At 34.6% G+C, this 14,513-nt stretch overlaps 2 protein-coding genes across 2 annotated transcripts; one reads left to right on the top strand and one right to left on the bottom strand.

Annotated features, from left to right (window-relative positions):
- Positions 1 to 3,164: 3,164 nt before the first annotated feature.
- On the bottom strand, positions 3,165 to 6,485 carry LOC143597756 (NASP-related protein sim3-like). Its single transcript, XM_077076165.1, has 6 exons — positions 6,221 to 6,485; positions 5,269 to 5,507; positions 5,010 to 5,183; positions 4,841 to 4,931; positions 3,929 to 4,190; positions 3,165 to 3,610 (listed from the first exon to the last, which is right to left on the bottom strand). Exons 1-6 carry the CDS (start codon positions 6,466 to 6,468, stop codon positions 3,317 to 3,319), a joined length of 1,308 nt encoding a protein of 435 aa, XP_076932280.1. The 5' UTR covers positions 6,469 to 6,485; the 3' UTR covers positions 3,165 to 3,316.
- Positions 6,486 to 8,895: 2,410 nt separating this feature from the next.
- LOC143597755 (uncharacterized) lies at positions 8,896 to 11,033 on the top strand. Its single transcript, XM_077076163.1, has 5 exons — positions 8,896 to 8,997; positions 9,075 to 9,127; positions 9,806 to 9,976; positions 10,070 to 10,144; positions 10,737 to 11,033. The coding sequence occupies exons 1-5, from the start codon at positions 8,947 to 8,949 to the stop codon at positions 10,897 to 10,899; spliced, it is 513 nt and encodes a 170-aa protein (XP_076932278.1). The 5' UTR covers positions 8,896 to 8,946; the 3' UTR covers positions 10,900 to 11,033.
- Positions 11,034 to 14,513: the final 3,480 nt, after the last annotated feature.

The following is a 14,513-nucleotide window of genomic DNA, read 5'->3' as shown; positions in this document are numbered from 1 at the left end:
AGCTAAATATCAGGATCGTAACCGTTTGTACGCGAATTACCAAATTTAAATGAGGAATCAAAAAGACAATCGTACCCTTTTCGCTTAAAAAAACACGGGATCTCCTCAACCGCTTTCAACTGAATCATAAGTGTAGATTGACGCTTGCTGTTGTCACGTACAGTTTTGTACGATAAGGATTTTCGTATTCCATCTTTTCTCTATATATGTATATATATAGGGTTGATTATAATAAGAAGATTAGTTTTCCTAAGAAGGATAAGAAATAATCTTGTCCATTTATTTTAAAATTTAATGGTTGAGATTAGATTAGAGAGATCATAAAGTGTAAAACAAGGGTAAGGGCATAATAGGGATTACACATTTGTTGACTTTCTCTCTCCACATGCAAGGCACATGTCAAATACCCCATCATTTTAAAAAGCCCATAACTTTTTATACGACATTTTTTTTCAAAACAATTTCACCATAATAACGAGTGTTTTTTTATCTTTTATATGAGTACCATATTGCTACATAAAAATAAAAAAAAATCGTGGGTTTTTTACAAAGTGTATTTTACCAAAATTGTGTTTTACAAAATTGTGTTATACAAGTGTGTTTTATTTTTTCATAATGTTTTTTGCATTGTGTTTTTTATATTGTGTAATTTAATTGTGTTTTTGTCATTGTGTTTTTATTTTCATAGTGTTTATTCCATTGTGTTTTTTACATTGTGTCTTTTTCATTGTGTTTTTCATAGTGTTTTATTTTCCGACGAAATTTCCGAAGACTTTTCCGGCAAGGTAGTGGCGGTGGGCGGTGGTGGTTGTAGGAGATAAGTGAAAATTTAAGTGAGTTTTAATTAAGTGAGTTTTTGAAATTAAATTAAGTGGGTTTTCATTATTAAGGTATTAGACAAAATATTCCTAGCCTTCTTAAGATAATCAAACTTTTTATTTGATCTTTTCTCTCTATATATACTCTTTTATTTTTTTTAAATGTTTTTTAATAAGTGGGTAAAATGACCAATTTACCCTCATGTGCAAAGCACATGACCAGACTTAACGATAAAAACTGACTGGGTTAGGGCTAAAGGACAAACGATGTAGCATTTGGAAACGTAAAGTACAAAATATGTTATTATTAAAGATAAAGGGCAACCACTGGAATTGAGTGCAAACATAAAAGATAATTTATGTAATTTTGTCTATTATATATTACATTTTTAATAATTGATTATTTATTTTTTTTCAACAATAAATATTAAAAACAATAAGACTATCCTTTCAATTAGTGAATATGAGTGAAAATGAGCAGAACATGCATACTCGTTAGCTATTCACAATTGCACGTCTAGAATCAAGCCAGGTTTAAAATAACCTATTATTTATATGGTGTTATATAATATAACTATAACAAGAAGCAACTATATATTACTTTATACATAAAAACTATAATTTATAAAAGATGAAACAATTAATAGAAGACCAGAGCTCGAAAAACCGAACGAGAGCCAAGCTCAAGCTTAAATGAGCCTAGACTCAACTTGTTTGCACATCTATTACTAAATACTAGACACGTGCCCGCACGTAAAAGTGATGGGAGTTCATGGTTCGTTTTGAAACCTTACAACCATTTATATCGATCATCGGTTAGGTTCACGGTTAGGGTTTTCTTTTAACGTTCGGTTTTATTTTTCAACAATTTAGTTTCTATTTTCGATGATAAATAATGGTTACTAACACTTTGGCTCGCATATTTGGCTTAAACCATCAAAACCAGCATTGAACACCTATACATAAAATATTATTTTTTTTAATTGAAAAAAACTCCAACAATATCATACTCAAACTAAAGAGAATAAAATGTTCGTTTTTATGGTGCAACCTTTATTAAAAAATATTAATGTATGAAAAAGTCTGTCGGTTTAAAAATCGTTGGAGGAATTTGGTTTAAATGAAAAATAAATAGTAATAAATGGTTAAAGATTAGGGAACAAAATTGTAATTATTATTTTATTTAATAAAGATTGAAGGTAAAAAATTGAATATATTAAATTAAAGGTGTGCATTTTATTCTTGAAAGTAGATGCGGCCCTTCTTTGGAGTTGTGCATGTGTTGATTTGTACATCCCTTAATACAAAATGTCTTAATTTGTCATTCTCTAATACATTATATATAGTATTGATATAGATATAAGTAAAAAAAATCTACCTTTTTAATATGCAGTTACTTATATACTTGATTAAGATGCATACTTTTTGGATGTGTAATCAGTAATCAAGCATCATGGTTCGTCGCTTTCTGATTAAAAAGACAAAGCTAGCCATATCTCGATCAGTGATAACGGAGCTATCCTTGTTGTTTGCATTTGTTCTAAATGAATCTCAGGCCCAACTCAAAATTCGGTTATATCACATTGTAACTCGTGGGTCAGTTATTACTTATTATTGTAAATAAATATTGATGGTTTAATTTTACAAAATCTCTGGTGAACCATTCTACGTCTTGCGTTCCTATTGATTTTCCACTTTCAATTATCAAACCATTGTTACAATGACGCTTCTATACCACACATTTTCATTCAAGCTACGTGTAATAAAGGGCTACAAAATGGGGATGATTTATAACGTGACGCCACGTCATCAAATGAGCGCCTTTTATTTTAGGAGTGTAGTGTAGTATCCCAAAAATAACCCCCAAGGCTTATCATTGGTCCATTTAATATAATAAAAATATTCTTCTAACAACGAGGAGGGGGTTGCCGCCTAATATCGCCCCAAATGTGTTGTAATTTTTTTATGAAAATAAAAGAAAATCATATATGATATAAAAAAAGGTAAAAGATCGGTTCAATTTCAAAGACCGGCTTATGTTTCAAACCATTAGCCTAATGCCCTAAACCCAGTTCTTCAAACCGTGAACCAAAACCCGATAAATCTAAAACCCGGCATATTTGGTTTGATAATTAACATAAGAGCAAAAAATACCAATATTCATGGATTCCTTGAATTCATTTACCTTCACATTAACACCAATATTTGATCCAGATTAACAAAGAAAAAATAATCAACTTAAGAGCAAAAAATAATAGGTAAACAACAATTAACCACCAAATAACTCTTAATCACGGGTCCATTTTAGCTATAATTCAGTTAAGAACACAATGTTAATCGACATGATGATTATGAAAATAGTTTTCCTAACTATCAAAACACTCATTTCACATAAAGATCAAATTAACAAAAGATGACAAAGTTCATTGCTCAAAACCAATGAACCACAATCTTTAAGATATGACATTTAGTCTCAGAGACGAACCTTACAAGCTGAGTCATTCAGCACCACCACTGTTATTTGCAGCGGAATCAGATGCAGGCTTTTTTGCCGGCGGTTCAACCGAGCTCACTGACACCCGCTTCACTCCCCTCCCAACAACCCCAAGATCAGTCACACCCGAATCACCATTTGACTGAGCTGTCAAAACAGCAGAAGACCCAAACCCAGAACCAGTTGTCGTACCGCCACCACCACCGCTGCTGCCGCCTTTTGCCTTGGCGGCCATCATCCCCAGAATATCAGACAATATAGATGATGGATTTGACACAATCTGTTGAAGATCTTCAAGCTGCCATTGAAGTAATATTTATGAAGTAGATATTAGTTTAGAAATGTTTTTTTAATGATTTTAAAACTTTTTATTTCTTTATTCTAACTTGGTTTATTTGAATAGATTTAAATTCGACTCGAATTCAGGTGCGCTTATTCGAATCGGTTTATATGAATTTTAGGCGAATTTGAATTCAGCTTTAAAATTTTCATATTTGAATAACTTGAATCGAATAACCCGAATTCGATTTGAATAACCCAAATTCGACTCGATGAACACCCCAAGGGTATCAAGATTCAAGAAAATAAGAAACCAAAAGGTGAGTTTAAAGCTTGCCTTCTTTTCAAGCTCGGTTGAAAGCCCAGTGAGAATCTCAACCTCTTTTTCTTTATCAGCAACAGAATCAGTCGTTTGTGAAGCACTAGAAGACTGTCCACCTGCTGACTCAGTATCGGTGGGTCCCACAGAACCAGATGAGCTTATTTCACTTGCGAGTCGGTTCAAACGAGACTTGCAAACTGATATAGCCTTTTGACAATATGGGATTGCTTCCTCACCCTTTGAACCGATTTCCAGACATAAACATATCCTAAAGTTCCTGCAATTGTCATATTAAGGATATACATACACGTGTAAACAAATCAAACAAGCATTAACGAAGCATGTTTGTGTTCATTCTTTATCTTTAACCAAACAAACGACCAAACACGAACAATTAAAAGAACATGGTTTTTAAGTTCATGTTCATTCGTTAACTGCAAAAAACACACGGTTAACGAACGTAAACGAACAAACATATCTGAACATAAACGAACCAGCATAACTAAGCTAAAACTATGTTATATAAAGAACAATGTGGTGGGCCTAAAAAGTTATTAAAACTAGACTACGTTGTAAAGGGCCAAAAATTATAAAACAAATATATTAACTAACATAAACTATTGAACTTAAACCAGATGGAAACTAACAAACATGAATGAATATAAACGAACGAACATAAACAAGTTTAAATGAAAGAAAGTTCACGAACATAAATGAACGAGTGAGACATGTGTTCATGTTCGTTTGTTAGACTAAATGAACAATTTGTTTGTTTTCATGTTCGCTTGTGTAGTCGTTTATTAAATAAACGAACTTACAGCTGAATGGTTCATGTACTGTCCAGTTAACATTCAGTTCGTCTACAGACGTAGATATACATCATCTGAAGGTTTCAAAATTATAAACCATTGAACTTAAAAAGGATACAGTTCAGCAATATGACGGCTGTCTGGTTCAGCTAAACGTTCCAGCATCGATAATGCTTTCAGGTAATCATTAAGGGAAGTTTCAACATCCTCTATAAAAAGAAGGCAAATGAAACTAAATAATAAAATGAATAATAACAATCTATGTGCGCTTAGCAAACTACGCATACCTCTCTCCAAAGCTACCTCTGCTAAAGCTGAAAGAATGTCAACTTTCTCCATTGTGTCACCTGATTGTTTTTCAGCAATTGCCCTTGCAACATCAAGCATTTTCCAAGCTAAATCCAGGTCAGATTCATCCTCCTCACCATCACTTGCCTCATCATCTTCTTCCTCACCACCACCTAACACAACCAAGAACATAAATGATAACAGATCATAGTTTGTTTAGTATTGAATTGATCTAAACACATAACTGATGCTACTAACCATCTTCTGATTGAGGATCTGAAGTTCCTTCTTTGGCATCATTTGAAACCGAAGTTTCGCCACTTTCTGCACCCTTAGCGGGCCCCTTTTTAGAATCATCTTCAGAACTTGCCTCTTTCTTAGAGACAGCACCAGAAACTAATGGATCAGACTCTTCTTGAGCCTTGTAGAGAAGTGCAAAGCCGTACTTATAATATGCTCTCACACATTCAGGTGCAAGCTCACCATAATGTGCAACCCTGATCAAGATGACACAGAAATAAAAGATATTGTCTCAGTGACTCAAATCAGAGATCCTAAACATTTCAAGGTATAATTTCCATTTAGCCAATACTTTCTCAAGTTCACGGCTTCACGCGATATAGGGAGACATATTAACAGAGAAAATACGAAATGAAAAGGTTGTCGTTATACTTTACAAGTTGCCACAATGAATCTGACTAGGTATTTGTATTTATACTAGCTCATGCATCTAACTAATGCAATAGCAACCTTAATAACTTAGCTAACTCTTGTAACTAACATGCTAACAACTAGAAGTATAAAATGAAAATTTTGTGATTATAACTTACAAGTGGTTACAATATATCTGACTAGATATTTATACTAATCCATACATTTAACCAATGAACTAACTACTCAATCACTTAACTAACTAACAACCATGAGCTAATTACATTTTGTGCTTTTAACAACATGCATCATCTATCTATCAGAAATATGCATATAAACTCAACACTCTTAACAGAAATTAACATCCAAAATTACACATCAACATAACTTAGTTCTTCTCCTTTGAATTTGAGTTATTTGTTCAATTACTTCAAATAATAATAATAATAATATATCAACAAACTTATTACATACTTAATAATTAACTGCAGTTACAGTTTCAAATAAAGTAATAAAGCGATAACAGATAACAAAGTGGTGGATAAAAAGCCCTAATAACCTGATTTCTAGGGCACGGCTGAAGCAATTGGTGGCTTCAGCGTAATCCTCCTCCTCGTTAGTCTTGGATCCTTTAACCATAAGCTCTTCAGCGTACTCGAGTGACTCTCCATGGGATTTCAGAGGCGATGTTTCGACGACGCTACAAGAAGACGATGTGCGGCCCAAGCCTCCTGTGGAATCGATTGTGGCTTCAACGGAAGCTGGTGGTGCAAGGTTTAGTGAAGTCGGAGGTTCGTCTGCTGCCATTGATGATGATGATGATGATGATGATGGAGGGAAAATGAGAATGAAGAGTATGTGTAGTCTGTCAGTCACTGTGCTTTTTAAAGCTTTGATTTTGTGCTTCCTTGGCGGACAAATGAGCGTCTACCGGGTCTGGGTTGGTTGTGTATTTTCTATTTGGTCCATGTATTATTATTATTATTATGTGATTTTAATACCAAATTTTAACCAAACTTTACTTACGTACAAGAGCCGGATACAACTTTATGGGGCCGTCTTTCAAACGCCCGGATGCCAAAGACCCAACCATTTGTTATAAAAAGTGACGGAACCATGAATTTTTTTCAGGTGGTGCATTACTTTTGGATTCGTCAATTTCATAGAGTCAGGTATAAAGAATTTCGGGTCGGTTCGATGGTTCGCGTCGGTTTGATGGTTCGAGATTCAGGTCGGTATGAGGTTCAATGGTTCAAGCCGATGAATCAATACTGAAACACTTAGGATTCAGCTAGTTTAAACCCACAAGTTGAATTTATCACCAAACACTATGGTTGTCATTTTTACCCGAAGCCCGAAACCCAACCCGCACCCGAACCTGAACTTACCCAAACCAAAAAACCTGAATCCAATAAAAGACTAACTCGAACCTGAACCCGAACCGAAGTAATTCGGGTTGGTTTTCGGGTTTGATATATAAGTTTCGGGTCAACCCGAAAAACACAAATAAATTTTTAGTTTTGAAATTATATATATTTTTATGTATAATAGGCTTAGTTTTAGCTACTAAAGTTATCAACATCTGACCCTAATCGATTGTTGTCATTTTAGCTATTATGGATCGATTGTTTATTGTTAATTTATGTTTTCCGTTTATTACTAATTGCAACCATAGTCGAACATTTAAATCACGTCTGCTTGAAGAAGATTATGGTTTGAGTTAGTTACTTACTTTTATTCTTCTTTTAAACTGTTTTATCAAGTTATATTGGTTTATTATTTGATTATTTGTGTTATGAGCAAAGATGAATATGTAGTTTTAATTTTAGCATTGAAGTTGTTTTTTTTGTTTGCTTTTTAGGATACTTGAAACCCGATTAACCCAACACGAAAAAACCCGAATTACCCGAACTCGAAAAACCCATTAGAGTTTGGGTTGGGTTTCGGGTTAAGATTTAAAACTTTGAAACTCGAAAACCCAACCCGAAAAACGAACCCGAAGAACACCCTACCAAACACATTATCAATCAAATTACTCATGTATATGCCTTCTACTTTCCCAAGCATGTGTATAGCAAAAGCCCTAAGGTAATTTAAACAAATATACAAGATCAAGTAGCCAACAAATACCCACATAATGTACAGCTTTGAAAAAAAAAGTTAAGAGCACGAGGTGAAAATGATGATGTAAACTTACCTTATAAGTGGGAGGATTCGAGGAAGAGTAACAAGGTAGAAGGAATGAGCAACGGACCAACGGTGGTGTGTGGTCGGCCGTAATAGCAATAGGCAGTAGCGGTGGTCAGATATGATATAAGGCTGAATTAGAAAGTAAAAAATTTCGCTAGAAGTCGAAATCAAACATGTGACCTTCAGTTTACAAAACCAACCATTTACCAACTGGACCAGCGCATTTAATGTTAACTAGGTGGTTCCTTCCTATTTTTTAAGGTGGTTCCTCTAATATTTTCTACATATTAATACATTATTATTTCGAAAATCAGGTGGTTTCGAGGAACCACACGTTCATTCTATAGATATGCCCCTAGTTATAAAGGTCATTGATTTCGTTGTGTTAAGGACCCATCAAACAATCACATCAGAGCATGTAAACTATATAAATCGTTGAGACTTTTCACTGTGAAAACCAGAGCTAAATTGTAAACCCAAGGGTGAAAATGAAACTCGATACATTTGGGACAATATAGGTCGGTAATCATATATGGGACCGGGTATGAGATTATTTTTGAAATTTCTCACGGGCATGGAAAGGATTTGGACCATTTGGTGATATACTCGTTTACCCATAAGAAATACCCATTTATCGAGTATATTCCTAGTTCCTACTAATTTGATTTAAGCATATACGATGTATAATATACCGTATATTCTTTTTATTTTGTTATGATAATTTTTAACGTGATAAACCTAACTAAATTTTTTGTTATGTTAGTTTTTACATAATGAACTTAAATCGATACTGTCGAATTTATGTCAACTCACTGTTGCAACAAGTGAGTTTTACTAGACCAAATAAACGCCGTTTTACATATGTTATATTCTTCTTTTATAAGCTATACGAGTGTCATTACTAATAAACTCAATCGATAGCGAGTTGCGGTAATGTAGTTTTAACTTTTAATTTAATTTAATTTAATTTCCCCCTTGTACAAAACACACCCCAGCGTCCCATTCCTCAGCCGCACCTCAACATAACATAAGCAGTCAGCAGGTAGCAGCAAGACAGAAAACAAAAACCCTAATCGCAAACCCTAGTTATTAATTATGTCGGCAGACAGCGACTCCGACGCCCCAGAGGAAGTTACCGCCCAACAGGTTCTTCATCCTAGTTAACAATTTGTCTTGTCTTTTATTTCTCAATCAAAACTGCTGCCTAATTTGATGATACACAGGCAGTACAAAAAGACGAAGAGATTACAACCATCCAGAAAGAAAATAAAGCCAGGTATTATTATTATTGTTATTATGTTCTCTGTTTCACTTCACACTCAAATTGAATTTATAGGATATTGATTACATTTGTTAATTCAGTCTGAAATTAGTATATTTACTTGAGATTGCAGTAGCAAACATTATAACTGTTATATGATTGTCCAATGTTCATAAAATGTTATGTACACTCTTTTTTAGGTATATACAAGCCTGTAAGTGAATCAAACGTACATGGATGGGGGCATGTTCATGTTATCGTGTTAGTTTTATTTAACTTTAACTGAACACGAACATGCGATCGAACATAGGATTTCTTGTTCATGTTCGGTTATTAAGAAACTGGGCATGTTTGTGGTTGCTCATCTTCGTTCGTTTTAAACATAAGCGAACTGTTCATGATAGTACATGAGCATATTGGACAAGTCTAATACAATCACAATTCATCCAAAAACACAGCTAATAATTGGTTTAAGTATAAGCCAACGTAAATAAACGAACATAAATTGACGTTTGTGAACGAACATAAATGAACGAAAGAGAAATTTTGTTCATGTTCGTTTGTTTTTATCAAAAAATATTCCAACGTTTTGTTCATTTACAAGTCTAACAAGCAACAATATTGTATTATTGTTACATTTTCTTTTTAATTCATATTGTTTAAGTTTTAACATGAAACGGGTTGTTTGTTCAGGGTTGCACGTGAAGTTAAAGAACGCCGCAGAAAATGGGCTGAAAAGTTAACGCCGCGCGATCCTCGTCCAAACAAAGATGTCTCTGAACCAGAGGAAACCGAAACCGAAACACCATCTATTAAAGGAATGCTTCCAGATGACATTGTCAAATTGCTTGCAGCCAATGAGAAGTATTCACTCTTGACCATGTTCCAACTTTTGTCTCTTTTATCTATTCAACTATAACAAACTAATAAAACGATGTATTGTTTTTGTTACTGCAGGAAAGTTTTTGACTCAGACTCGGAGGAAGAAGAATCTGAGAAAAAACCAAGAAAGAAGAAATCCAAACGCGCAGGGTAATTCTTTGAAACCGTTCTTCTAACGATTTTTTGACACGGCACAAACCTAACATGAAGTTCACATGTTCTGGTCTAGTCTAAACAGGTTTGGGTGAATCCACATGTGTATCTAAATGGGCTGTGTTTGTGTCAACTTGGTGGGTTCACATGTTGACCCGATCAACTCATTTGTTTTTTCTAAATGTGTTTTGTGTAGTAACTTAAACTCTTTGTGTTAAAAAGATTGGCATATTTAAAAAAAAGGTTGTTTAGAAATAACAACCCTCTTTAAATCTAGAGGATTACAAAGTATTACTATGCAAAAACAGAGAAAAGATTAATATATTTTTTAGCGGTTCAGTTTTCCAATTATTCGGTTTGGTTTTTTAAATAAGAAAGATTTGTGGAATTGATAACCGAACCACAAACTAAACTCATAATTTGGTTCAGTTTTTTTCTCAAACTACATATTTGGTCCGGTTTTCAGGTTTTTTTGCTTTTCGTTTTTGAATTGTGTTCGGGCTCAACCTACGAGCCCGACCTGTTTTGCAGCTTTATATGGAAACGAGACGGGATAGAATTAACCGTATTTTTTATAATTGTTACACAGCATGGAGCCAGTTATTTTGAAGGAAATTCCACCGCCTCCATGTTTACAAAACTCATTGGAGTTTTTGAAGAAAAGGAAAATGCAAGTTCCAAGATCATCTGCGGTTTTGGACAACTCGAAGCAAGCATTGCGGTTTCTTTCATCGTCTGGTTTGTTAAAATGAAAACTGTGTTAAAGAGAGTTTTAAGTTACTTGTGAAACTAAGAGTGTAATATTTTTGAGCATCCAATTATTGTTTCTGTTTCTGATTCGCGTACATTATTATCATAGAGTTGTTTTCCTTATACTGATTTTAAAACCGGTTTAGAACCGAATCGGTGGTTTGTAATGGGTATACATACTTGTTGAAAATGGTCAAAACCAAACAGGATGAAATCAAGTTTTAAACCAAACGACCCTTTTCTCCTCATAACCTGTTACAAACTAAACCGGTTTGGGTTCAGAAACAAATTTATGCACCTCTAATTAGAGGTGCTGTATGTAGATTCTAACCGGTTAATTGAACTGAAACCACTTGTTAACATGTATAGTAGAAAAGTGATATAAACTGTATGTTAGGTGCCGGATAGGGATTATCATATAAGGACCGGTTAACCGAAAGTGGTTAGTTTCAATAGGTTAACCGGTTATTAGTTGACCTAACTGGTTACAATGGTTACTTGGTTAGTGTTATTCCACCTTCAACACCCCTAGTTTAGGTTCCGTGTTGATTTAACCCAATACAACCCCTACTTTTGCAAACCCCTACTACTTTTTATAATTAAAACAAACCTTGTAAGCTAAGTGAATTCACATGAAGATAAATGTTGCTATCAACTAATGTTTGTGTAACTTCTTACTTAACATATACACGAATACACAAATGAACTTATTTAATATAAAACAAAAATTGCATAAACCGGATTAAAATTCAGGAGTACCTTTTGCAATTCTTCCCTCTCGATCTCTTCTTGCCTCGTTCATAGCGTTTTCGTTTGTAACTCGTTAAAATCTCCCAACCTACTAGATAAAAGAATCCATATTTTTGGTTCGGGTCTAGTTGATGACGATTCCCGTTTACTTTTAATTAGTCTTCCCAGTCCCTCGTCGCGATTCTTCTAGGCTCGCCTCCTCATTGTTTGGGGATGTCAATTTGAATTCCTCGGGCATCTGACGCACCCGTACTTGACTTGCATTTCTTTATGTGTTTAGAGTATTGACTCAATTGGACACCTACTTAAGAGAGTGCCTTACAATTTTCCAAACTGCCATCTGGTTAAACGACATGCTATGTTGGACACAGGTTGGGAGTTAAGTCACTATGAAAAGTAAAAACATCTTTCTCATACCACTTTTCCTTTTATTCTTGAGGTCGTGGATTTCATTAAATTGTCAATTTCCGATTCATATTCCTGCGTTTTGAGTTAAGTTGATGGTGCACAACTGCACATGACCATTACAATATGAAACCTTTTCGTAACGGTCTTCCAAATATGGCTATAAGTTTAAGAACTACCTATATCTAACCATAATATATAAATATTTGAATATTATCGGTTATGGGATCCTTCGAAACATCCACCCAGGCACGGGTCAAAGCCGTTTCCTCTTATTCAGCCCATGTTTTAGTGGGTGCCGAAGCGGTTGGGTTTTTAGTGCTCTTCCTTTTCTACTTTTTAGGTTGGGTTTCATGTTGTGTTTCGGGTTGGCTTGGATTCAGATGTGAACCGAGTGGATTTTGGTTCCACCCGACAAACGCTAATTGCTGCCCGGGGGGGGGGGGGGTAAGACATAAGCTTGGATTGAGCCATAAGTAGAGAAAATATTATTTCTTAACATTAAGGAATTTACAGTAACCATATTTGAGCGGAAACAAGAGGCAATGGGTGAAAGCTAGAATGTCACGTGATAGAAGACTTGAATGCTTTATTATGTAGTGTAGAAGTATAGATATAAATACTTAAATAGCCAAGCCGGAAAAGTAGCAAATAAATAACAAACTACTACTTAATCTGTAACTACTAAAAACCTTTGAATTATCTTGTATCATGTACTGAGAGAGAGAGAGAGAGAGAGAGTTGAGTACAGATAAAGCAGTCAAGTAACTCTTTTATGTTCAAATTGGCTTTCTTGCCCTATAAATAAGTAGTTTATAGCGTTGTTTTTCTAACATAACATTGGTTTGATTGATTACACTAGTTCTGAAGCCATTTTTGGGACGATCTGGATTCTGTTAGTTCAATATCAAACTGAATTCAGTTAGACCCGTCTAGGTGAAATACTTGTTGATAGTCTATTGTAGAAACCGGAAATCTAAAGTACTGAAATTAAGATAATAGCTACATTCGAGATAGGCTTGATCTCCAATTACAAGGTTAAAGAACCCTAATTCTGATCAACATAAACATCCATAAACTAATAAAAGAAAGATAATCCTATTAATACTAAACCTAATTGACCGTTCTAGAACAAAACTGTCCCACTAAAATCTGCTTAAGCTGTTCCGGCTTGTTTGGTAACATGGGTTTAGGCGGGAATAGATTCTAAGGGATCATTGCATGCATAGCTTGTTTGTTGATGTTGTGATAAGTATTCAATGGAGAGTCAAAAGTCAAGAAGTCAAAAGGTAAAATAATGGGAAAGTTTCCAACACTTTTATATTTATTTTGATTATTATCAAGTGTTCTTGCATTGGAGATCAGCCCCTCTCGAATCGGGCCAACTATGTTACTTTTCGATAAAATCAAACTTTGAATTTCCGATATCTATCATGTTGCCAGCTATTCAGCACAAATTAAGTACTGATGCATGCAAAGATTGATGGGTGGAGAGAAACCTACTTAAAGTTGCTGCTCGTGTAACAAGAGTGCTCATTTCCTGTCTTTTGTTAGTGAAAATGAAGCTAATTAATTAATGTTTCCTTTTGCACAACTACACCTTCACAACACTACTTTCTCAATAAAATGATCGATCACGCAGTAAAAAGATAGGTTTTGTTGAGAAGCTACTAGAGGAAGCTTCAAGAAGAGAGTCATTGGAGCATGCTGGATACAAGACCAACAGAAATATACAAGAAAAAATAGAAAAGAATTATTAGATCCCTCAAGAACAAGAAAAGAATAATTTATAGAATCATAATTTGCTGACTGACAATCATAATTTGAGCTGATAGATCAATCTCAAACAGGAAGTTGCTTTTAACAAAACTGGTCATTATAAACCACATGATTCTTATTCCAAGGATGTTTATGTAAGTGTCATGTTTGACAAGTATGCACACACAAGGACAACCTTCATTAGGAATCTATCTGTAGGACAATCTTAATCAATTTTCTGGTTCCAGAAAATCTTATATGCATAACGTTTGCTCATATATAATTCTCTTTTGGTATTGGCAACTTAAAATCCTTGAACTGACTTTATGTTGCTATTTTGAGCTTTCAGCACGGCATATATGAAATGATAGTAGCTTTCAAGCATGTACATTCTACAGGTACAAGCAGTGCCGGAGGAAATGGCTGGCTCATGTACCGGAAAGGGAGCAACTGGCCTGTTGATTTTCTAACAAGAACATGGCTTTGATGTTTTCTTGAACAAGAGATAATTACCCTTTTCCAGGTTGGAGTTCAGCTATATTTTGATATGAATAATTCTAGTCCTTTCAATAAAAAGGACATCATCAGCCTAGTACCGGTGCATAAGGTGCCATTGCGTGACATCAACGGATCTCATTTTTATTGATCAGTGCCCATATTATTTAAGCAAGCAGCATGCTCGTCTGCGGATGCATGTCAACTT

The sequence above is a fragment of the Bidens hawaiensis genome, unplaced genomic scaffold, assembly GCF_021521415.1.
Source record: "Bidens hawaiensis isolate Kalapana, Puna unplaced genomic scaffold, B.hawaiensis_p1.1 tig00048986_1, whole genome shotgun sequence".
Taxonomy (NCBI): domain Eukaryota; kingdom Viridiplantae; phylum Streptophyta; class Magnoliopsida; order Asterales; family Asteraceae; genus Bidens; species Bidens hawaiensis.
This window is presented reverse-complemented; position numbering and strand designations above follow the sequence as displayed.